At 49.3% G+C, this 22,123-nt stretch overlaps 1 protein-coding gene and 1 long non-coding RNA gene across 2 annotated transcripts; one reads left to right on the top strand and one right to left on the bottom strand.

Moving 5' to 3' along the window:
- Window positions 1–716: 716 nt before the first annotated feature.
- On the top strand, window positions 717–20,422 carry HGD (homogentisate 1,2-dioxygenase). The gene is made up of 14 exons (XM_040571924.1): window positions 717–731; window positions 5,364–5,435; window positions 7,021–7,109; window positions 7,711–7,816; window positions 10,349–10,408; window positions 10,647–10,738; window positions 11,316–11,350; window positions 12,198–12,277; window positions 12,470–12,569; window positions 15,078–15,202; window positions 15,790–15,894; window positions 16,872–16,998; window positions 19,508–19,689; window positions 20,291–20,422. Exons 1-14 carry the CDS (start codon window positions 717–719, stop codon window positions 20,420–20,422), a joined length of 1,320 nt encoding a protein of 439 aa, XP_040427858.1.
- LOC121077105 lies at window positions 19,930–22,073 on the bottom strand. Its single transcript, XR_005823897.1, has 3 exons — window positions 21,938–22,073; window positions 21,345–21,522; window positions 19,930–19,969 (listed from the first exon to the last, which is right to left on the bottom strand). It is a non-coding gene; the product is annotated as an uncharacterized LOC121077105 (long non-coding RNA).
- Between the last annotated feature and the right edge of the window lie 50 nt (window positions 22,074–22,123).

Raw genomic sequence — 22,123 nt, 5'->3', positions numbered from 1 at the left:
TGCTTCTGCTTCTTTCTCAACAACAGCTTTCCTGAAATAATAATATTTCAAAGTTTTGCAAGTTCTTTTCACCAGCTCTAGTGTCAGGAATACAGAATCCTCCCCTGTTTCACCCCAAAATGCTGTGTAATGTTGCCGCACACTGTTTCACAAGTATCACTGTCTTCACTAGCACAGGGATGTGATCCTTTCTATCCCCTAAGTACCAGACACAGTGCGGCTCAGAAGCAAAATGAACAAATGTGTTCATTTAGAGGGTCGTGTACAAACAGTCCTAGAGGTATAATTTACAAAAGAGGCTCATAAAAAAAAATCAAAAATGTCTTTTCTTTGTTCTTAAATGCCTTGTCCTTTCTTCTCCCTCATGTGTGAGAACTGTGATCCCGTGTTTAGCAGCTGATGAGAAAAAGAAGCAGTGAGGAATCGGTGTCCCCCTCACCCCCTGTTTCTTATCTCCAAATCCCTCGTGGGATTGGTCCTGGGCAGAAAGGCCGGTGTTTGATTAAACACAGACTGGGCTGAGCAAACAGTTTGAGAGCTCCCTTGGACTTTCTCACTTCCAGCCCGTGGCCAGCCTGTCTTGGTGAATGCAGCCCCCCCTTGCTGGACAAACACCCGCTCGCAGACTTCGCCTGAAGAAGCCACGTCAGGCTGCATTGGCCAAGTATCTGCTTGGGGTTTGCACCTGCTAGAAGAGGAGGAGGACCAGGAGCAGAATGCTGGGCTTGAAGGTAAGGGGCCGTGCACACTGGTGGTGGGGCTGCCTGCCCACGCCCCCCCCCCCCCCCCCCCCCCCGTGTCTCTGGTACCAGACCACCCAAACGTGGTCACTTTGGAGGGGGGCTGGTGGCAATGAATTGGTAGGATGACCTCAGGCTGGGACTGAGGTGTGCAGCTGAGGTCTGGGCTGGTGTTTTGTCCGGAGATAGCATGTCTCATTTAGTTTTAATGTGCTCCTCTTTATGTTTCGAGGTGTGTTTTAAAGCTCTCTGGGGATAAAGGATTTTGCTATGCTTCACCTGAATGAGCTTTTATTGCTCTCTTCTCCTCCTTTGGAAATCATCCTCGATCGGTCAGGGCCAGTTCAGGACCTCTTCATCACCGTGTTTGTTCTTCCCCTGCTCCCTCCTGCCCTGGCTGCCAGGGGGTGTTTCCCCCTCAGCCTATGAAATCTGGCCACTAACATCTGCCCAGCTGTTGCAACCCTTGCTGCAATCTTCCCCAGCAGCCCAGGGAAGCAGCAGCTCCATCCTGGGGCAATTTCTCAGTTTACTTGGAAAATCCAGCACTGGCTTCTCCCAGCAAGCCATATCATCCTCTCCCAGCACAGGGTGGGTTGGAAGAAGGGTGGGATGTTGGTTTATTGTTCATTTATAGGATTGCAATCCCAATTTGTGCCAGAACCCCACTGTTTCAGTATGGGGGACCATTTGCCCCAAACCATCCCTGCAGCTGGTGAGGTCTCACCCCAAGACCACTCTGGTGGTGGAGAGCTCACCTCTGTGTTGCTCCCCATACTCAGGCGCTGTCATTTTTAGTATATCCCTTAGATATGTATGTGGTTGTGTGCAAAAATGCATGCATGCATGCATATACATATATGTACACGCACACATTTCCCATCCTTTATGGCCCTGCAATACCATATAACAATAGTTTCCACTGGCTTCTTGCAGTTGTGAGGGAAAAGACCTCCTTGGCTTGATTTTAAACAGGCTGTGTTTTTGTCACATTGAACATCCCTTTTTCTTTTGTGACAGAACACAACAGATCTGCACCACCTTCTGCAACATTCATTATTTTACTTACATAGGTGTGTATGTAATATATGTATGTCTTACTCATCTCTGAAGAGTCCTGCCTTTTTGATCCTTCCTCATACAGTAAAATTTTGCAGTGCATCCCATTGCCAGATCCTGAACCCCCAGCTTTCACCCTGCTGCTGCCCCAGTACTCATCCATCTCCTTTTGGGTTTGTGTTGGGTGTGCCCATGTTGGCCCACCCGAGCTGAGACATGGTGCTATGTGGTTTGTGCAGGGATGGTTATCACTTCCCTGCATCCCACAGCAGCAGCAGATAGAGAAATGTATTATGCAGCGTTTGAAGAAGGGCCTTAATTATTTTGCAGCCCATGCGTTCAAACTTCAAATGCATTTTTTTCCCCATCCCTGCTGTCTAATCCGGTGAGCAAAAGGTTGTGGTTTATAGGTCAGATCGTGACACCCATTGCGAGCACTCTGCTTTGCATCTCAGTTATCCCAATCAATGATTTTTGCTGAATTTTTTATGTAGCGCTGGGCTTTCATCTCTCCCATTTTACTGAAGAGCAACAAAACAAAAACAAGGTGGAATTGGATGAATTCCTAAGATCTTGTTTCATAAAAAGCTGTGGGATCAGGAACAAAATAAAAAGAACAGTAATTATAAGCAGAAGTGGAAGTAAAGGACCGCAGAGAACTTTTTGTTTCACAGAGAAACCACCTCTCCAATTACCAAAATAGTCCCTGATCGGGAGGAGACGTGGAATGAAAGCAGTGACCCAGCAGAAGGTCACTTTGGACTAAAAACCCCATGCCGCGTCATGGGGAAGAAGGATAGGTCATGGGCACCAAGGGTTGGGCACAGAGAAAAAGGCTTGGTCATGGAGATGAAGGATTGATTGTGGAGAAGAAGGGCTGATCATGAGGAAGATGAGTTGCAATGCACCAACACAGCCCCATTGCCCCCCTGGCTGGCACAGCCACTGCGGCCACTCTCTGGAGGCAGCAAACAAGGAAAGCCATTTGTTAGGAGCATCTCAGTCTGCCCCAGCTGGGCTCAAAGCTGGACCCGAGCACTGTTTTTCCCTCCATATGAAACATCTGAGCCCTCTGACATTTTTACCACCTCTCAGCACTGATTTATTTGGAAAACAAACTGCCAGGAAAATAAAATCAGGAAGAAGACAAAAGCTCTACCCCCCAGACAGAATGTGATGATGCAAATAGTGGGCTCCAGCTCACCAGCCCTGCATTTACACGTGGGGGCTTGTGAGAGATTTTTTTTTTGCAAACCACGTCATCTTTCGCACTGGCCCTCGAGGGAAAGGAGAGGAGACAAGCCTCTGGTGTAGGGGAAGACAAAATAAAGTGAGTGAATGAGAAAAGCCACACGGAACAGCCAGGCAAAACCCTGAAGTGACAAAACCTCAGGGTGATAAATCACCATCAGGACACCACCTCCCCTCCTACAGCTGCAGTCCTGCCCACCAGAAGGAATTATCTTTTTTTTTTCAGCCTCCAATGCAGTTACCTGAAGATTTTTTTATTTTTTCCTAAGCAGGGAAAAAATGATTTGCCCAAACAATGATGCAGCAGCTTCTCCCTGCGCTCACCGCTGGGGATGGCAGCACGGGGCTCCAGCAATGAAAGGGATGTGACCACCCCCCAAATGCACACTCTTCCTCACCAAATCCCTTTGCTGAGCTTTTATTTTATTTTTTTAGTCCTTCCCCTATGCCGTCAAGCAGGAGAAAAGGGGCTGTGGGGGAGCCCAGGTGGGGTGCAGCTAACGGGGCAGGCCAGCTCTGCAGGGCTCTGTGCCCTCACCACAGCACCCTGTTCCCCAAAAAGCCACCTGCCGTACCCTCCCCGCTCTCCACCTGCCTCAGGCTGGAGTATTTTGCAAGCACGGGTGATTCTCCGAAGCAGATGCATTAACCATCCCCTCGCTGTGCTGATGGCAATCTGCGGGCCTCACTGGCTGTGTGATTTCAGGAAATAAGCATCATCCCCTGCCCACTTCCCTCCCCTTTTCACCAAGATTGCCCTGCTGGAAAAAGCTCCCTCCTGCTGTCTTTACGGTGCTGGTGAAGGAGAATGCAGCGTGGAGGCCTGGGTTCAGCTGGAAGTGCTGCAGTCCCGCCAGATAGTGCTGCATTTCCCTTCAAATGGGACAGAAATGCACCAGCAGGCTACACTTGCCAAGGCTGCTTAGGTGACCTGCTGCTTTGCATATCAATATGCTTTGCGCAGAAGCGGGTGGAGAGCAGAGCCCCAGCGATGTGTGCAAGGAGAGAAACATCCTCCATAATCCTACAGGAACCAAGGCTCGGGCCACGCAGGGCTTCTGGCCAGCCTGGGTCCCTCTGGGAATGGACTTTACTCGCAGATACCCGACAGGCACCTGAGAAAAGCACACGTTTTGTCAGGGGAGCTCAGTCGTGCTCTCCGAGTGTCTCCTGCACTGGGAAATTTCCAGGGGTCTGCAACCTGCAGAAGGCTGAGGACCCCTGGGGGCATCAATGCAGGCACCACAGTAATGTGGTCAGGCTCTGCCCGGGGCGATGCTGCCCCAGAGAGCAGGGCAAGCATTGGTGCAAACTTGTATCTACCAGTGTTAAATGCCCTGGGAGATGGGGCTGCAGCAATTTTTGCTCTGGTGGGGGGCAGTTTCCACAACGAAAGTAAAGAATTTAAAAAAAAGGTCGACCTAAAGTTGGGAGGTCTGAGTGAACAAACCCTCTCTCAGCAATACCACGAGCGCCTTCAGGCTGCAGGCGAGCAGGAGGAGGGTAGAAGGGAGCATTAATATTTAACTCTCTCTCCGGGCCACGAGGCTGAGCCATTCATTGATCGCTGCCGAAATACCTCTGCGTTCATGCAGGGTTCAGCGGAGGTGCTTCGTGACCTGAAGGGGCCGTATTCACATTTCTGTCAACGCGAAGCTGAGGGCTCTGCCTCTTCCCTTTGCATGTCTGAGGTTTGCTGCAGGGCTGTCCTCGGCCCTGCAAAGCTGGGAGCAGCATCCCCTGGGGTCCTGCAGCATCCCCTGGGGTCCTGCAGCTGCCAGCCATGCCCTCCCTCAGACCACAGCCGCAGGAAGGCAGGCAGCTCTGCTCCTTCCACACATCCCTCAGCTACACATCACCCAAGGAGCCTAGGTTGTCACCCTAGTTCTTGCTTGCTGCCACGGCAGGCAGTTCAGACCCCACTGGGTGACACTCCGTAATGCTGGGACATGTTTCTTCCTGTGCCATCACCCCATTGGTCTGGGGTCTGACCATATCTGAGATATCTGGCATATTTCTCAAGTGCCTTCGTGCCACAGAATGTCACCAAAATGTACGCGTAGACCTAACAGAAGAGCAAATCCCATCAGTGCCTCCCAGCCCACCACACGGTTAGCTAATGAACCTAACCCAGGAGGTGGGAAAATGGTGCATGGAAAGCATCAGGCAGATCGATTGGGGAAAGTCTCAATGTGTGCAAAGAGTATAGGAAAAAAAAAAAAGAAAAGACATGAGAATGGGGTGGATGAGTTGTTTGGGGAGGTTTTGCTTGTGTTTTCAAAACACTGATGAGTTGTGTGGTTTATTTTACAGTACATGTCGGGGTTTGGAAACGAACATGTTTCTGAGGATCCACGCTGTCCTGGAGCTTTACCAGAGGGACAGGTACTGAGTTTGTTAAAGTGCTTTATTAAAATGACATGGAGTGGAATGAATATCTGTTCCCTGGGCTTCTTTTTAAATTAATGTATTTCCTTTCTCTCTGCTGCCACAAAAGTCTTCAGGAGCCTCCCTTATGCAGGACAAGAATAATAAGATGCTGGCAAAAATCAGATTTGAGTGTTTCTTTTCATACCTTCTATGTTTAAGTTACTTGAGAGACTCCAGGTTTCACCTGGGGGTTATGACTTGCCTGGCTTGCCACTGCTCAGCAGCAGCTTCTCAGAAAGGATTTTGGAATGACAGCGGCTCAGGCACGCTGAGGACAAGGGAATTGGTGCTGGGATGAGCCGGAGCAGAAGCCCAAGGCTGGCACAGAGACAGTGCTCACGCTTGCAGATCTCTGCAGGAATTAGTTTAGATTCCTCTGGGTTACTGACCTTTGCCAGCTTCCCTGCAGGGAGGGGACAGGAATGCCTGCAGCCATGAACAGGTCGATTAAAACACATCATATTGGGTTGTTTTAAAGAAAAGATTCACTTCCCACTTGGTGCTATCCGCTCAGTCTGCAGATACAGGAGGAACCCCTGAAGAACTGAAACTCCCTCCTCTCCTTTACGCCTGTCTCCTTACTCCAGCACAAATTTCCAGGCTGGCCGTGCCCTCCCCGGGGTCGAATGAGGTGCCTTCATCTGGACTGAGTTTGGGCTCGGCGTTGAAAGAGTTAATAGAAAACCTGAACGCAAGTTAGATGAAAAATCTCCAGTCCCAGGGGTGGATCCTTTCTCCTCTGCAGTGTTTATAAGATTGGCATCTGCAGTAGTGCTGGCTAAGATAAAAATGACAAGGGCTATTGATCCCCCTGCTCCACTGCACACCCGTGCCAACAAGACGAAGTTTTAGGGCCAGGAGTTACGTGCCAGGCATTTTACCTCTTCCTTAGGCTCACCTGCCCGGGCAGCAGGTGATGCTGAAGGGTGAGCCCTCTGCCCAGCCACAGCAGGGGACAGGATGCTGAACCAGAGCCTCTGGCAGGGAGGTGGGCTAGGAAATGGTGTGTGGCTGTCCCTCCAGGGCATTTTCTGCAGTACGCAGATGCCTTTGCTTCCTGCTGATCTCAAGCAAAGAGGTGCTTGGCCTACTTAAACCAAAATGTTTAGTTCATGTTCTCTGTAAAGAAGGTGTCTGTCCTTCAGTTATGAACTTGCCAGAGGTGTTAAAGCTGTGCCAGTCGCACCCATGGCTCTGCAAAGGGGAAAGCATGCCCTTAATGCTCCACAGAAAAGCAAGGGATCCCATGCAGACTGCTCTCACTCTCAGGCAACAATTACCAGTGGCAGGAGGAAGCTCCATACCACCAAAATGCCTGCTCTGGGCATCCCTCTGCGGGCAGAGGACAGAAGGGCCAGGGATGCTTAGTGCATAGAAGGGAAAAAGCCAGACAGATGTGGTGCTTCCCTGTGCTGGGGCAGCCCCTCTGAATATCTGGTGTTCAAAATAAAACTAAAAATGGTGTAATAAATAATAAAAATAGTAGAATGATACAAATGGGGCTGCCCCTCACTGCTGGTTTCTCCTTCTCCCCCCCCAGAACAACCCACAGATCTGCCCCTATGGCCTCTACGCAGAGCAGCTCTCGGGCTCGGCCTTCACCTGTCCCCGTCCCACCAACAGGAGGAGGTACCATGGGCCAGGGGGGCGTTTTGGGGGGCATTGGGGCACGGAGGTTGCAGCAGCGAGGGCAAAACCATCACCTGGTGTAGGGCTTACTTGAGCCATGACTGATTTGGGAACCAGCTTGTGGAGCCCTGGAGCAAATGTCTTGCCTGCACGCTGCCTCCATCTGGTCTTCACCGCATGGGCTCGTTAATGATCTCGTGGGTTTAATCAGCCTCAGCATGCTGCTTTCAGTAACCCACCCCAAACCAGGTACTGGCTGTGACCCTGTATCTTCTGAAGCCCTCCTAGGCCTTCAGTTAGGTACTGTGCTCATCCCTGCCCCATCTGAACTGCTGTGTTTGAGTAGCCTTGGCTTCCCACCCCAGAGATAGCCCTATTTCAGCCACAGGTTGTGTCTTTTTTGCCAGTGGCAGAAGAAAGCTCCACAAAAAGTTGTATTCTTTTATTTTTTATATACCTATGCGTGTCTGTGAGCGTAAGCATATAGAGAGATTTACCCAGCTGTAACAGCACATATCTGTACTTCAGCCCATAGGGGTTCGATCTGCTGGAGGACCTAACCTCTTCCCCAGGCTCATCCTCGCCTTTTCCTTCCTCGCAGCTGGCTCTATCGGATCCTGCCCTCGGTCTGCCACAAGCCCTTCCAGCCCCTGCAGGAGGGACACTTGACACACAGCTGGGACGAGGTGGAGCCCGACCCCAACCAGGTAACCACGCTGGGGCCTGGCTCCTTGCCCGCCGGCTGGCCAGGGGAGGACAACCCTTGATGAGTGTAGGGGTGCAGGATTTGGGCTGGGCTCATTTCCACCACCTAGGCTGCTCTCTCTTCCTCTCTTCCTTCCCCTACTAAAGGCTCATCATGGGGCTGAGCCACCCTGTGCTTCTGCTGCCCGTCCCCTCCTTCCCCATGCTCTCGGGGAGGCTGCTGGCTGCCAGCCCGTTTCTCGGCTGCCCTCGTGGGAAATCAGGCTTCGTTCTCAAGAGGCACAGCATTTGTCTTCCTCTGTTACGGCCCCGCCATCATCCTTAATCATGATTTCTTTCCTGCCAGCCCCGGGACATTTGGCTTTGCTAACCTGACTCTCCCCAGCTGCCGTCCTCCTCTCAACACAAACTCATGCTCATTGGTTTCAGCTCCTCTCAGGTTTTGCCCTTTGATGCATCATCTTTAGCCATTTTCCAGCCTCCCAGCAGCCTCGCCATTTGTCTAAATACTTTCCAATTTCTGCTGGAATATGTTTTCTAACCGCTGACCGAGCAGCGGTGACAGGCTCACATTTAGGTGCCCATGGTGCTCCTTCCCCAATGAATCTCACTGCAGCCGTGCTGGCTGGCTGCGGCAGCACTCACAGCCTGTCACAGAGCCCATCCTCAGCTCTCTGTGGTGTTTTGTGGTCTGCCCAGCTCACTTCAGGAGCTTACCTCGCTGTCATCCATCTAAAGGGATCACCATATGGATGCGTCTTATGCACAGCTTGTTGAAGTCAATGGGAAAAAATCTCTAAACTTGGAATCTTGCTCAAGGACAATGGTAGAATTATAAAAGATACAGTGCACAAAACATAAAAGAGGACAAAGATGATGAAAAAATAAGGGGTGCAAGAAATGCCAATGCTGAAGAAAGCTCTCCAGCCTAAAAAGAGGTGACAAAAGGAAGCTACGACTGACAGGCAAGGAGAAAATGAATCAACACTGAAAGCTTCTCTGTTTCAAGCACCCACTTGGACTTCTCTTCTGGCTCAGGGCCCCTGTTCCTGACCCAAACCCAACAAGAACCCACTCTGAGACCAAAGTGAAAATTAAGATGTTATACAGGAACTGCACTATACTTACTATTTAACCTGTAGACTTACTGTCATCTTCAATACCCCTCAGTGAGAAAGTGTGCTTCCCTTTAGGCCACCTCCATTCCTGATATTTATTTCTCTTCTTTTCCCCACTCAGCCTTTCTCCCTGCTGTCTTCTGCGTCTCCTCTTGTTATCCCTCTGTGTGTCCTTGCTGCCAGTGGTTCCCAATTCCCAACCACAGAAGCTTCAAACAGTCATTAGCAGAATCATTTGGGAAGCAGATGGCTTTGGAGAGCAGAGCTGGGGGCCAGGCCCAGGGTGCTGCTGGCTAATTAGCGATGAGCCCCTGCTTTGTCTCAGTTTGTGCACAGATACACCTGCTGGGTCCAGCACGGCAATGGTTCTGCTCCCCCCGAGGCAGGCTCTCAAGGAGAGCTTGACGAGCCACTTGGGGTCCCACATTTTGGTTTTGGCTTGAAAAACATCTCTGAGGCATGAGGAGATTGAATCTCTTTTCACTCCCTTCAAATTGAGCAAAAATTTGCCCATGGAGTTCAGAATTTTTGGAAACAGCTGGCACAGACACACAGTCCCATAAGCTTTTTTTTTTTTTTTCTTTGGGAACCAGCCCAAAAACATGCCAAGACCTTCCAGGCCACGTAGTTGAAAGCCAGAAGGCATCGTCTTGGATGCCCAGGACCACTGGCACTTTCACCTGGGGTACAGCACATCCGGGCAGGGAACGTTTCTGGTGGCTGGTGCCAGCAGGATCTGGCCAAAAGCCAGCCCCGTCGAGTATTTCAGATGTTTGGGTGAATTTGCACCAAAATCCCACCTGTGAGGGGCTCTCAGCTGTGGCGCTGTTAACCAAGAGCTGCAGAGACCCTGATGATGCTATTAGCAGTAACGAACACCTTGGACTCCCCCAGCATCTTCTGCCTGAGGGTCTCAGCAGGCTTTGGGAGGAGTTATCAGTGCAGCTGGCAGCCCCGAGTCCTGTGGGCAGGGATATGCCTTCTCTGGGTGTGGGGAAAAAGAGGGGGAGTGTGCGGAAACATGCTCAAGTCATGGAGGGATGAATGGCCCGGTGCAGCGCAGAGTGCAGGACCAGGGAAATTTGGTTGTGGAAAGCCAGCTCATTTGAAATTTCCTGCTCTCGACAATGTTGTTAGCAATAGTGGAAGAGACAGATTTTAAATAGGATTTTTTTAAAAAAACCTTGGCACCCACACAGGCCAGCCAATGATTTTACAAAATTACAGCTCAAAGCGAAAAAGCTTCATAAATCAAAAGAAACCTGCAGACCAAATTAAGCAAGGCAAAGAGGAAAGAGAAAGCTATCTCAGCAAGCTGAGGGGTGTGGGTGTGTGTGTCTACTTTCTTATGAATTATTATCATTTGCTTTATAATCACCAGTGTTCTCTTCTTGCTTTCTGTGTGCTGCAACCTAGCTGAGATGGAAACCCTTCGAGATCCCGAAAGCCCCCCAGAACAAGCTGGACTTTGTGAGCGTAAGTGGGGGACCGTGGCTGCCGGGTGCCCCCATGCTTTGTCCCAGGCCTCTAAAAACACCTTAAGATTTTAAAGAAAAGCCAACAACGTATTTGGCCACAGCCAGATAGGGCAAGGCAGGTGCCTGTGTGGGAAGGGGGATGAGCCCCAGCAAAGGGATGGGATGAGGCAGGAAGGAGGCTGCCCCTGCTGGCTACCTGCCCCTCACTCCCGATGCTGCTGGGGGTCTTCCCGCAGGGACTGCACACCTTGTGCGGCGCCGGAGAGCCCAGAGGACGCCACGGCATCGCCGTCCACATCTTCGTCTGCAACACCTCCATGCTCGACAGGTCAGGGGCTGGTCCGCCGGAGGCTCGGGATGAAGGAGGGAGCTGGGCACGGGGGTGCGGCCAGTGGGGTTGTGTTTGGTCCAGGTGCTTTTGTCCCAGGGACTGGAGTTGCTCCCTGGAGGTGAACACGCGGCCTCTGGTGGGCATCACTACCCATTGACTAAGGGCTGCTTTACCCAAGGCCACAAAGGCAGGGAACTTGCTAAGGAGATCTTGAAATCTTGCCAAGAGGTCCTGGTTCTGGACCATGTGCATCAAACCTCCCTGATTTCACAGCACCTGCCCATGTGTTGCATTCACTGACCCATGAGTTGCATTTCTGGTGCTAAAGGGGAGATCTCTGTTTGGCTCCCAGCTCAAAACTTCCCAGCTATGGTCATAGTCTGGACACGATCCTGGGCAACCAGCTCTAGGTGGCCTTGATTGAGCATGTGGGTTGGACTAGGTGACCTCCAGGGGTCCCTTCCCGTCCCAACCATGCTGTAACTCTGTGACAGTGTGTGCAAATGCCTGTTTTTTTTTTGTTTTTTTTTTTTTTTTTTTGTGACATTGTGACCTTCCTCTTCTTTTTCTTTAGATGCCTTTACAATTCAGACGGTGACTTCCTGATTGGTGAGTGGATGCTTTGGCTTCTCCTTTCCCCCACAGAGCATATCTAGGTTGCCACCCACCTGCCTCTTTCCTCCTCCAGAGCCAGGGCCTGACAGCCAGCTGCAGGGACTTGAGGAGGGTTGGCTTCACCCGCGTGCCATCCAGATCTGGTGGCTTGGCAGCAGCTGGGCTGTCAGGCTTGTCCTATGGCTCCCAAGCAGCTCAGTGGGCATGCAACTATGCCAAAACCCAATGCTACTTTTGAGCAGTGACCCAGCTTCCCCAGGCTGGTGCTCAGAGATCTCTCCCCACTGCTTTCGAGATCGGTATCAGGCATGGTGTGGAGGTTTTCTGGAAAACAGAAGCCCTAGGATTTCTGAACAGCTTACAGTGAGATGCCTTCACTGCTCTAGTCCAGGACAATTTGGCATGGCAGCTCAGCTCCCGCACTCCACCAGCCTCGGGCAACCAGACTGCCACAATGAGTACTGAGCTTGGCACATATAGTTAGCGCACGCAGAAAAACACTCTGAGCAGCATCAGGACCTTGCGAGCCTGATATTTACTTACATCTTTCTTGACCGAGGGACAGAAATGCCTTGGGGTCACCATCAGAAACATTTCTCCCATAAAATACGTACTGAGTTGTTCGTGCTCACCTCCCTCACTACCATGAAATAAAAATACTAGGGCAGGTTCTGCAATTTTGCTGGTTTTTCAAGTCAAAATGTCTTTAGTTCCAGAAGACATTATTCCCTAGCTAATGTATGTGCCCCCCTCTCGGGGGACAGAGAGGAAGGCCTAAAAGCCATCACACCCAGTGCCAGCCTGTTGCTTCACCTCCTCTACCTGCACTTTGCATCCACAGTGCCCCAGCAAGGAAAACTGCTCATCACGACCGAGTTTGGGAAGATGCTAGTGGAGCCCAATGAAATCTGTGTTATCCAGGTAAGGGCTGTGTTATCCGGGAGGTGAGGGGGCTCAGAGCACGGTGTTGAAGCAGACAGCTAAAACCTGAGCTCTGCATGGCCCCTGCTGAGCTCTGGGAGCTGGATGGACCCAGAAGAACCCAGCCTTCAGCTGCCCTTGGTTTGTCAGCCAAGTCCCGGGATGATCCTGGTTTCTTCCTTTGTTTTCCAGCAAGGAATGCGTTTTACCGTGGAGGTGTTTGGAGAGACCAGAGGCTACATCCTGGAGGTGTATGGGGCACACTTTGAGCTGCCTGACCTGGGACCCATTGGTAACCATCTCCCATCAGACCCACAGTGAATTTCAAAGGGACAGAGTGAGGAACTACCAGCCCCAAACCACCCTTTTATCTCCTGTGTAATCCATCCTCCCATGCATGCACTCCTCCCCAAAGGTGCTTTCCATCCTAGCACAGTTATCCCTCAACTGAGTAAGCAAACCTCCAGAAAGCTGTGATGGCCCAGCCATCCTGAGCTTCCCCTGAGGCTGAAGGGCCCATTTCCCCCCTTTTCCACCTTCTGGTCTGGACTGCTGATTCTGAACCTCTCCCTACCACAAGCAACTCCAAAAGGCCACCATTGATGATCCCTACTTACAGATATGGGGTAATTGGAGAGAATTTACCTTGTAAAAGGAAAGGTGGAGTTCAGAGGCAAGAGATACTCTTGAAGACCCATTTCAGATTTAATCAAGCATTTTTCTCCCCACCTCTCTTAACACCTCTGTCCCCATGGCTATACTCAGTTTTCTAAAGCACAGCCTGAGCCTCAGCACAACAGGAATGCCAGATGAAAAGGAGGGAAAATAAAATGCCCGTGTGTGCACAAGCCAGTGTTTGACTGTGCAACCTGAGCACCTTGCTGCTGCCCATACAGGCACCACTCTTCATTAAAGCTCATTAACATTTGCTTGTGGACCACAGTGGTGGATGAAACCTTCCTTTCTGGTTAAGGAACTTGAAAGATTTGCTAAATTGTCTGTAGCTTGAAAAATAACATTTTAAGTTAATTTTCCACTTCATAATTAATGGCTGGGGGGTGGGAGGAGCAGCACAAGGCTCAGACCAGCAACGCACCCGTGTCTCCACGCTGCGCTGCTGGGGCAGGCTTGCTTCCAGGCAGCACAGGGCTGAGGCTCCCATCAATCACAGACCCTCCCTGCCAGCTGCTTCCCGGCCTGTGAGCTGTCACAGGCTGAGCAGACACGCTCTCTTGCTGCCATGACAAAGATATTGTGAGAGCATCTGAACCCCGCTGTGATCTCCTAGTCAGCTCTCCTGGGGTGCTCGGCTCGGGCTTTTTCACCTTCCTCATCCCTGGAGGGCTTGCCTCCAGACATCTCTTGCTGAGCAAACACCTCCTACTCCCTTGTCCTGGTTAATGCTGCTGAGATCGTCACAGGGAAGCTTCACTTCCCCTGTAAGAGCTAAAATAACTACAAGAGCAGTATCAATAGTTCTCCACGTTTAGACCAGTGATTTTTGTTGTTTTGTTTTGTTTTGTTTTTCATTGCAGGGATTTTATTTGTTTTGTTTTTCCCCTAGATCGGGCTTGTTTTAGAGCTCTCAGTGAGATCTAAAAGACTGGCTATGCTTGAAATAAACTGTATAGGTGTTATAAATCAGTAACAAGCCTGGCATGGCCCATCTGCACTCAGAGGGCCTCTGCAAGCATCTCACAGCCCTGGTGAAGCTGGTGCTGGCCATTCCCACAGGCAGGAACCGACCCAACCTTCAGCATCTCTCCCATGCTCTTTCTGCTCTGAGTCTATGGAGGTTTTCCAGCAGCTCTCCTTTTAGCAAGCTGGGATTTCCTGCCTTTACCATGCTTCTTGTGCCCTGTGCCTGCTCCACTTGATTATTGATATTGTTATACCTGCCTATTGGTAAGAAGTTTTCCCATTAGCTAGTTTTTCAGACACTGTTGGAAGGAGATTTTTTTTGAGTCTGAAGAAGGCAGGAATCTGTTATAACATTTACTTTCTGGAGAAAAGAAAAGGAGTGTGCTTGCCTGTAAATCTTTTCAGGAGCTGGTAATTATAAGAGCTCCTCTTCTCACCACCTACCTGGCTTCCCCTCAGAGACCAAGATCCTTTGTATTTCATTCTTATTTTATTCTAACTTCACTTTTCACTTGAAAAATGACAGCTGGAGAAAAGCACTGACTGTTAAACCTTAGCAGCAGGTAGTAATGTCTGGCATTTTTATCCAAGAAACTGAAAACACTTTGCAACAATAATCCTAATGAGAAGAAGAATACTTCAGCACCCATACAGTGCTTTGCACTTTGAAAATGCACTCCTTGCACCAACCAAACCCTCAGTATGCCCAGAGTCTATAAGTATCACTAGCCCTTATTTTATTACTTTTTTTTTTTTTTTCAAGTGTTCAGAAATGTATTAGGCCCCCTCATGACATGCTTCATAGCCTCTGCGTGGCTAAGTGTCCAAGCAGCTGGATGTTCAGGAACTGAAAGCAATTCACCCTCCATTTTTTGCTTAATTCCCAATTGTTACATGCCTTTAATTGAGGATGAAGGGCTAATCCTGTTCAGAAAAGAACAGAGGGAGACCTGTCTCAGTCACGTAAGGGAGCAAGGACTGAAATGCTAGGATGTATTACAATTACCTACTTGTAGGAGCAATAAAAGTACACGAATATCACAGGTTTCGTGATGCATCAAGAAGCAGTAAGGTCCTTCAAAATGCAGAAGGGCACCCACAAAGCCACCTTGTTTGCACCTTGACCAAAGATTTTTTGGTGTTTCTCTTTCTTTCGCAGGAGCCAACGGCCTGGCTAATCCACGCGATTTCTTGGTGCCGGTGGCGTGGTATGAGGACCGGCGAGTGCCAGGGGGCTACACGGTGATCAGCAAGTACCAGGGCAAGCTCTTTGCAGCCCAGCAGGTGAGGAGGCCCCAGGAGAACAGAGGGCACGGAAGGGACCACCAGTGTATGACCTGGGGTCTACAACTCACTATCATGCATGTAGTCCCAGGACGTCCTGCTGGGGGAAGTGGAGCAGGGCTGAGCCCTTGCCTTCTTGGCTTCTTTATCTCTCCAGCTGAAGCTCCTCGGTCTGGAAAACGTGTCTGTGGAAATTTGGTTAACCCAAAGACGCAGCGATAGTCTTTGCCTCCCTGTTTCCACTTTCCCATTGAGCAGAAAAAAACTGAGTGCACTGGGAAAATCCAAGTTTTCTATACCAAAATGATAGTGTTGGAGCCCACCTTGTTCAAGCACTGCTTGGGCACCCAAAAGTCCTCAGAGACTGATCCCTGGACGGAGGGCTGAGGCTCACCAGGTGGAAATGCTGAGGAAAACCATGTCCTCGCAGTGTTGGGCTGTGCCTGAAGGGCTTCACACTCTCACTGTACTTCTCACCAGCACTAAACCCATTTTTAATTTGGGAAAGAGCAATGCCCTGCGTATGTGCAGCAAGTTGGAGGGCTGTGTGAGGTAATCCTCTGTCTCTGTCCCTATTGCTTTGATAGGATTTCTCCCCCTTCAACGTTGTAGCCTGGCATGGGAACTACACACCGTACAAATACAATCTGGAAAACTTCATGGTCATTAATTCTGTTGCTTTTGACCACGCGGTAAGTCCTGGAGCTAGGCAAAGGAGAGCTATGCTTTGTGGATGCTGTACCACCAAAATTCACCCTGAGCTCCAGGGATTCAATGCCTGTTAAAAAAATATGCTGTCCTATAAGAAGTAGTGTGAAATCTCTTGTGCTTGTTTTTCTGGGCCTGAAACAAGATGTTGCAAAGACATACAACCTCTTTAGTGGTACCATGACAGAACTGGAGGTTGATCAGCTTCTTAACCTGCTTTATGCAGCTTAGCATAGCATTTCTGTGCCCTGAAAGAGGAATGAATACTGAGCCAATATGCACCATGCAACTCTGAGAAAAGACCTTTGCTTCCAATTATTGCCTTGGTTTATTTATTACAACCGTACAGGCTCCTTCCCCTTGTACCTCTGAGCCCAGTGCTGAAATTCATTTGAAGAGCTGGCAGCTTTCATTGCAATAATTTATAGATCTTATGGAAAATAACTAAAGCCAAAATCAATGTGAGCAGCTCTTCTGAAAAGGAAACCAGCCCAGTGGGAGAGGTGCCCGCAGCGATGCCATCTCCTGGCACTGCTTCCTCAAGTGGGTGTGCAAGGAGACAGGAGCACTTCTAGCAAGACAACTAACAGAAAGTATTGTTTAAACTCCGGAAAAAACCTGCCAGGAGAAAGATGGTTTTGGGATCAAAGCCCAGAAAATCACTTTACTGGACTGGAAACCTCAAAAATCCTTGAAGCGAGTGATAATTCCTCTGCCCTTTGTTCTCCCTGTTTGTCAGTCAGCGGGGCTGTGAGGCAAAGAGCCTCTGGTAGGATGTCCCTGCCCTCTACTCAAAGGGGAATTTTGAGCTATTAGGGGGAGAGGGGAGGAAAAACAAATTACCTTGAAGTCCTCAGCTTGGGAGAGGCTGCAGTAGTCAGATTTGCCAGTGGGATGACCTGATCAGAGCCCTGCTCTGTTTCATGCTTTTCACCTTTTTATTTATTTTATTTTTTTCCAGGATCCTTCCATCTTCACTGTCCTGACAGCCAAGTCGACCCGTCCTGGAGTGGCGATCGCTGACTTTGTCATATTCCCCCCCCGATGGGGGGTGGCCAACAACACCTTCCGACCACCATACTACCACAGTACGTCTGCTCTTTGTGGGTTGTGCTTGAGTACAGGAGTGCAGAAAATAAAAAACCCAAGCCTCCATTTATTTGAGAGCATGGTCAGGGAAGAAGCAGCCCAATTTGTTGCCCTTGGCACGGTTACATACAGATTCTTGGAGTCAGTGAGTCCTCCTTGGAAAATGAACAAAACCAAAGATGTTCCTATTTACAGCACCTCCGGAAAACTCGGAGGTGATGGGCTGGTTGTGTCTGTGTAGATAGATGTATCTGTACTCAAGGGGCTCCCACTGAGATCGGGTGCGTATCGAACTTGGCACTGCACAGACACATCAGAAATTGTCCTGTCATCCAGCCATGAATTGCTTCGCATCTCATTAGAACATAAAGAACATCTCATAAAGAACAGGAGAAACAAAAATACAACAGCACAGGTGGAGAGAAGCAGTGAGAGATGCAGAGCTGCCCAAGATCTTGCAGGGTGAGATTGGGCTTGCAGCGAAGGACTGAACTGGCTCTCCTGAGCTGATGGTGGTGGTGGAGGTACCTCCAGCATTTAGGAAAGCCAGAGGTCAGGAACTGGACTCCCTCTCAGAGAACTGGCTGCATTTGGGGCGATTTGGTCGCCACCACCAGAGGTGGTTTCTTTTTGGTAGTCCCTGAGCATAGCCACCCATCAGACTGAATGGATGCTAGAAATCCTGTTCCCCACATGGGATTACCCTTGCGGGGTGTGGATGAGGCACTATGAGTCTGGGGATAGCCTGCCCATCCTGCAGCCCTTCTGTCAGCAGATAAAAGGCCCCATCAAGGTCTCCCTACAGTCACTTTGAAGTGCTGGGAGGCCTTCTGCACACTCACTATCCATAGTTTAAGAGCCATTCCCTCCTGCTTCTTAGACATGTTTCTAAGCATCTTGGGGGCTGGCAGAATTAGTGGTGCTTGCAAGCACAGTAGGCAGCTGTGCTGTCAACTGAGTAAATCCCATAGGCAAATTCCTGTCCTGCCCCTCTGCTTTCATTCCCAATAATGAGCGTGAAGTGGAAACATGTCTTGACCAGTCGGGCTAGTGCCAGGTCACAGATACCTCTTCTTTTAGACCCCAAGAGGTGAGGCACATCACTTGTTTGCAGTGATGAAGTTGCTGCACATCAGCAGAGCTGTGCTAAATTTGTGCGTGTTATAAGCTGTAACAAACATGAAGCCTTGCGTAGTCTGGGGCAAGAGGCAGCTGAGATAACTCTCATCCTCTTCTCCATGTCGTGAGCCAAGAGTACCTGTGCAGACAGTTCTCAAGACAAGAACCTTGTACCGCTGCAGATGCAGGACAGAGCAGCTCTGGGGTAGGAGTAGCACTTGTTCAGTAATTCTCCTCTTCCAACCATTTTTCAAGAGGTCTAGTTCTTTTTCCAGAAACCCCCAAGCACTTCTCATGTGCAGTAAAAAGCCTGTGTTCAGAGAGCTTTGGTGCACTCAGTCACAGTTTTCCCGATGCCTTAACTTCACCCCACATGTGAATTATAGACACAGTATTCCAAAAATTTCCCATCTTAACAGACACCTCTAGACACCAGAACAATTTCGATACAAAGGTGGCTGTGCAGCTCATACATATTGATTTCTCTTGGTCACCTTTCCACGTGCCTGAAGGTTGTGTCCTAGAGTCATATATTGAACTAGTGGCAAAAAAGGGTTATATATAGCAGTGCCACAGAAGCATGCTCTGGTTTTGCAAAAATCAGACCACTCAGCTGGAAGTTGCCATAATGTTTAGTCACATCAGGTCTACTAAAGACTGGGATGGCAGTTGTTAAAGTACTTCCTTAGCAGGGAGCATAACTTAATAAGCACTGTGTGATTAGATTTAGCCATCGTTAGCTAAGTTAGTGGTATGTCACTGTTGGTTTCAGAGGGTCTGCTTAAAGTATTCTTCCTCAGGGAAGGACAGAATCTGGGTCCTTGTCTTTGGGCATACAGTGGCTATCAAGAACTAAGCAGTTCCTGCATGAATCAAAAGCATAAATTTTGGAAGTGTCTGGCTGGACTGGAGGTGGTGGAAGAACATCAGACAAAATGATTTTGTGCTTATGACCTGGGACAGCAGACCAGGCTCTCACCAGACTGCAGGCTATGAGCTTTGTGCCTCAGTGCCTATAACACAGAGGTGATTATACTGAACTGCCTTTCCAGTGCTTTCAGATCTCTATAATCTGAGTCTGTAAATATCAAGTTGCCCATGGAGTCTGTATGCAGCTTCAGTACTTACGCAACTCGAGGCAGTAGGAAAAGCACAGGTCTACCAACATCAATGCACTTTCATATCAGGGAGCTCTCAGTTTCTGAATCCAAATAATTAAGAGTGGAATAAAACCTGTACAGCACTGCCTGTAGGATCCCTGATGTCCTCTCTTGTGACGCCCTGCTTAGGAACCTCCACTCCACATCCTGCCAGGCTTGTGGGTTTCAAGGAGCTCCCTACCAGCTGTGCACCTCCTGCGTTGCAACCTCTTCTCTATGCCTTCCACAGGGAATTGCATGACTGAGTTCATGGGGCTCATCAAAGGCCACTATGAAGCAAAGGAGGAGGGCTTCCAGCCTGGAGGGGCCAGCTTGCACAGCATGATGACTCCTCACGGGCCGGATGCTGACTGTTTTGAGAAGGCGAGCAAAGCCAAGCTGGAGCCTGAGAGGGTTGCAGAAGGGACTATGGTAAGGAGCCAAGAGAGCCAGTAAGGTTTTGTACCCAACACAGTATACTGCCACTGTGGCACTCCCAAAGTACAGCCTACCTTCTTGCAGGAAAGTTGGAAAGTGCTTGGACCAAACTGCTGCAGCATTCACACCCCATACTGATCAACGTTGCTCAGCTCCCAGGAGCTCCTCTGGAGACATTAGATGCCAGGCAGCTCTGATCATCTGCCCACATAAATTGTTGCCTGAGCAGGAGGCTGGGAATTTTCATGCTGATTGATTTAATTTTTGTCTCAGCCTATGAGCAAAAAAGTGAAGACCATGACTGTCCTCCTTTCTTACTCCCTAAAATATAATGATGATCACAAACAGGCTCTGAAATAGAGCTTTTGGAACAACCTGGCTTTCAGGGTATGCAGAGTCCTAGTTAATATCAATACTGCAATGCCAGCTCTGAAGAGATTTCACCATCTCTGCTGGGAGTTGCTTTCTCCCCCTAGACTGACCAGGCTGGAGGCAGAATTTGGTGGTGCTGGACCATGTACTGCTGTTTGTGCTAGAGCCCCTTTGCCTGGATTCAAACTCTCTTGCCCTAATCTACCTTTCCTGTTCCCACCAGGCCTTCATGTTTGAATCTTCCCTCAGCATGGCTGTTACCAAATGGGGCCTCAAGACCTCCAACCGCCTAGATAAAAACTACTACAAGTGCTGGGAACCTCTGAAAAGCCATTTCAACCCCAACCGCAAGTAAAGAGACTTACCTATTGCTTGCGATACATGACCAAAGACAGGCAAATCCAGCATACCTACATGTGGTGGCACAGTCAACTCAGGCAACGAGTGCTCCAAGAATGGCATTTCCAGCAGCCACCGAACCACCAAAATGATCATGCTTATGTAACTTGGGAAATGCAATAAAAACCACTATTCTTAGCTTTTAAGTACCCAATTAAAGCCCTCCTGGTGACACACCGAAGCTGAAATATGTGCATGGCTTTTACCATGTGTAGTTGGTGTGAATGCTGTACCCTGGGTGGATACGAGGCGGCAGTCACCACTCCAGAGCCTCCTGAATATATGGTGTGACGTGTCTTTCACAGGGAAAAGCTAGAGATCAACAAAGCATTTAATGCTGTCTGCAAGGGAAGATCTTTCCAAACAGAGCTGAAGGCTCTACCAGATCTAAACCTCCTATTGGGGCAGGGCATTTCAACCTGCTGGTCTGTGGAGGGTTGCCAAGAAGAGCCCTTATTGTCAGAAAAGCATTCTGCAAATTAGAAAAGGTCAGAGAATCCAAAGTGCTTCACTGTTAAGTGAGGGAAAGTTTCCTCTTCAATCTCATTCTAGCCATCCTTCAAAATCAACTTGATTGCCTACAATTGACAATGTCTCTCCCTAGTGCTGATTTGCAGCTCAGCGGATGTCAAAGGGCTTGTCTGGCCAGCCCAAACGTTTGCTCCTGGGAAGCTACCTGGAAGAAAGGCCAAGTGCAGACACACCTTTATGGACCTCAAAAAACATTGAAACATTCACACCTCAGCCCTAGGTGGCGAGTCCGAGCCACTCTCCTGTTCCACAGGGTGGAGACAGAAAGGGCAGCCCCAATCAAATAGGCTAGGAACCAGGTGCACAACCAGGCACCCCAACCCTCAGGCCTCTGCTTTAGCACATACCCACTTTTTCATCATATCAAAACAGGATTCGGAGAATTTATCCAGACAGGTATGTGATAGATGTTGCTACCAAGCCATTTGTCTCTCTTGTGCGCATACACTGAACTAGTTTGCTCACAACTCACACTCCTCATTCATCTTCTGGTGAAATTGATTTCTTCTGTTGAGCCTGCCAAAACTAAGAAGAGATTTGGGTAAGCGTTTCAGTCTAGGACATGAAACAGTTACTACGTTTGGTACGATGAGGATCTATGCTTCCTACTTCCCCAGAGATATGATCTCCAATTTAACAAAAAAGAAGGAAATGCAGACCTGTAACACCTAAATTCAGTCAGCTATATCCACCACCAGATTTGCATCTGCACCAGATCCTGGGGGGAAAAAAAAGCATCAGCTTGGAGCAAAGTATTACATTATAAAATCTACAGGGAAAACTCTAAAATAACGAGCTCCGAAGAGGATGATCAGGAGGTTCAATGTGCCAGAGAAGTTGATTTAATCAGACTGACCCAGGGATAAATGAGGTCTAAATGTTTCACAGGCAGAGGGAAAAACTTGTTTTCTGTTTGGGACGTAAATTATGATCCACTGACCTGCAGGGTTGGGTTTCTCTTGCTACCGACTCATCTCTGAAGCAGACACGGCTGGTTACACATCAGTAAGGGTAAAATTCCATCAGGCACGCTCACTCTTCTGTCTTCACTCTCCATTTTCTGAAGGGAAACACCTCTTTCCTTCCCCTACGTGCCCAGCATCACTAACTCAAACCACCAACCCTA

Source organism: Cygnus olor, chromosome 1 (assembly GCF_009769625.2).
Source record: "Cygnus olor isolate bCygOlo1 chromosome 1, bCygOlo1.pri.v2, whole genome shotgun sequence".
NCBI lineage: Eukaryota > Metazoa > Chordata > Aves > Anseriformes > Anatidae > Cygnus > Cygnus olor.
Note: the sequence above shows the minus strand (reverse complement) of the source record. Positions and strands in the feature narration are given on the sequence as shown.

What these genes read in the sequence shown, in the direction of transcription:
- HGD (XM_040571924.1), top strand. An exon ending in ATGAAATCTGTGTTATCCAG is followed by an intron (nt 12,278 to 12,469) that starts GTAAGGGCTGTG and finishes TTTGTTTTCCAG; the next exon opens with CAAGGAATGCGTTTTACCGT. An exon ending in CTGTTGCTTTTGACCACGCG is followed by an intron (nt 15,895 to 16,871) that starts GTAAGTCCTGGA and finishes ATTTTTTTCCAG; the next exon opens with GATCCTTCCATCTTCACTGT.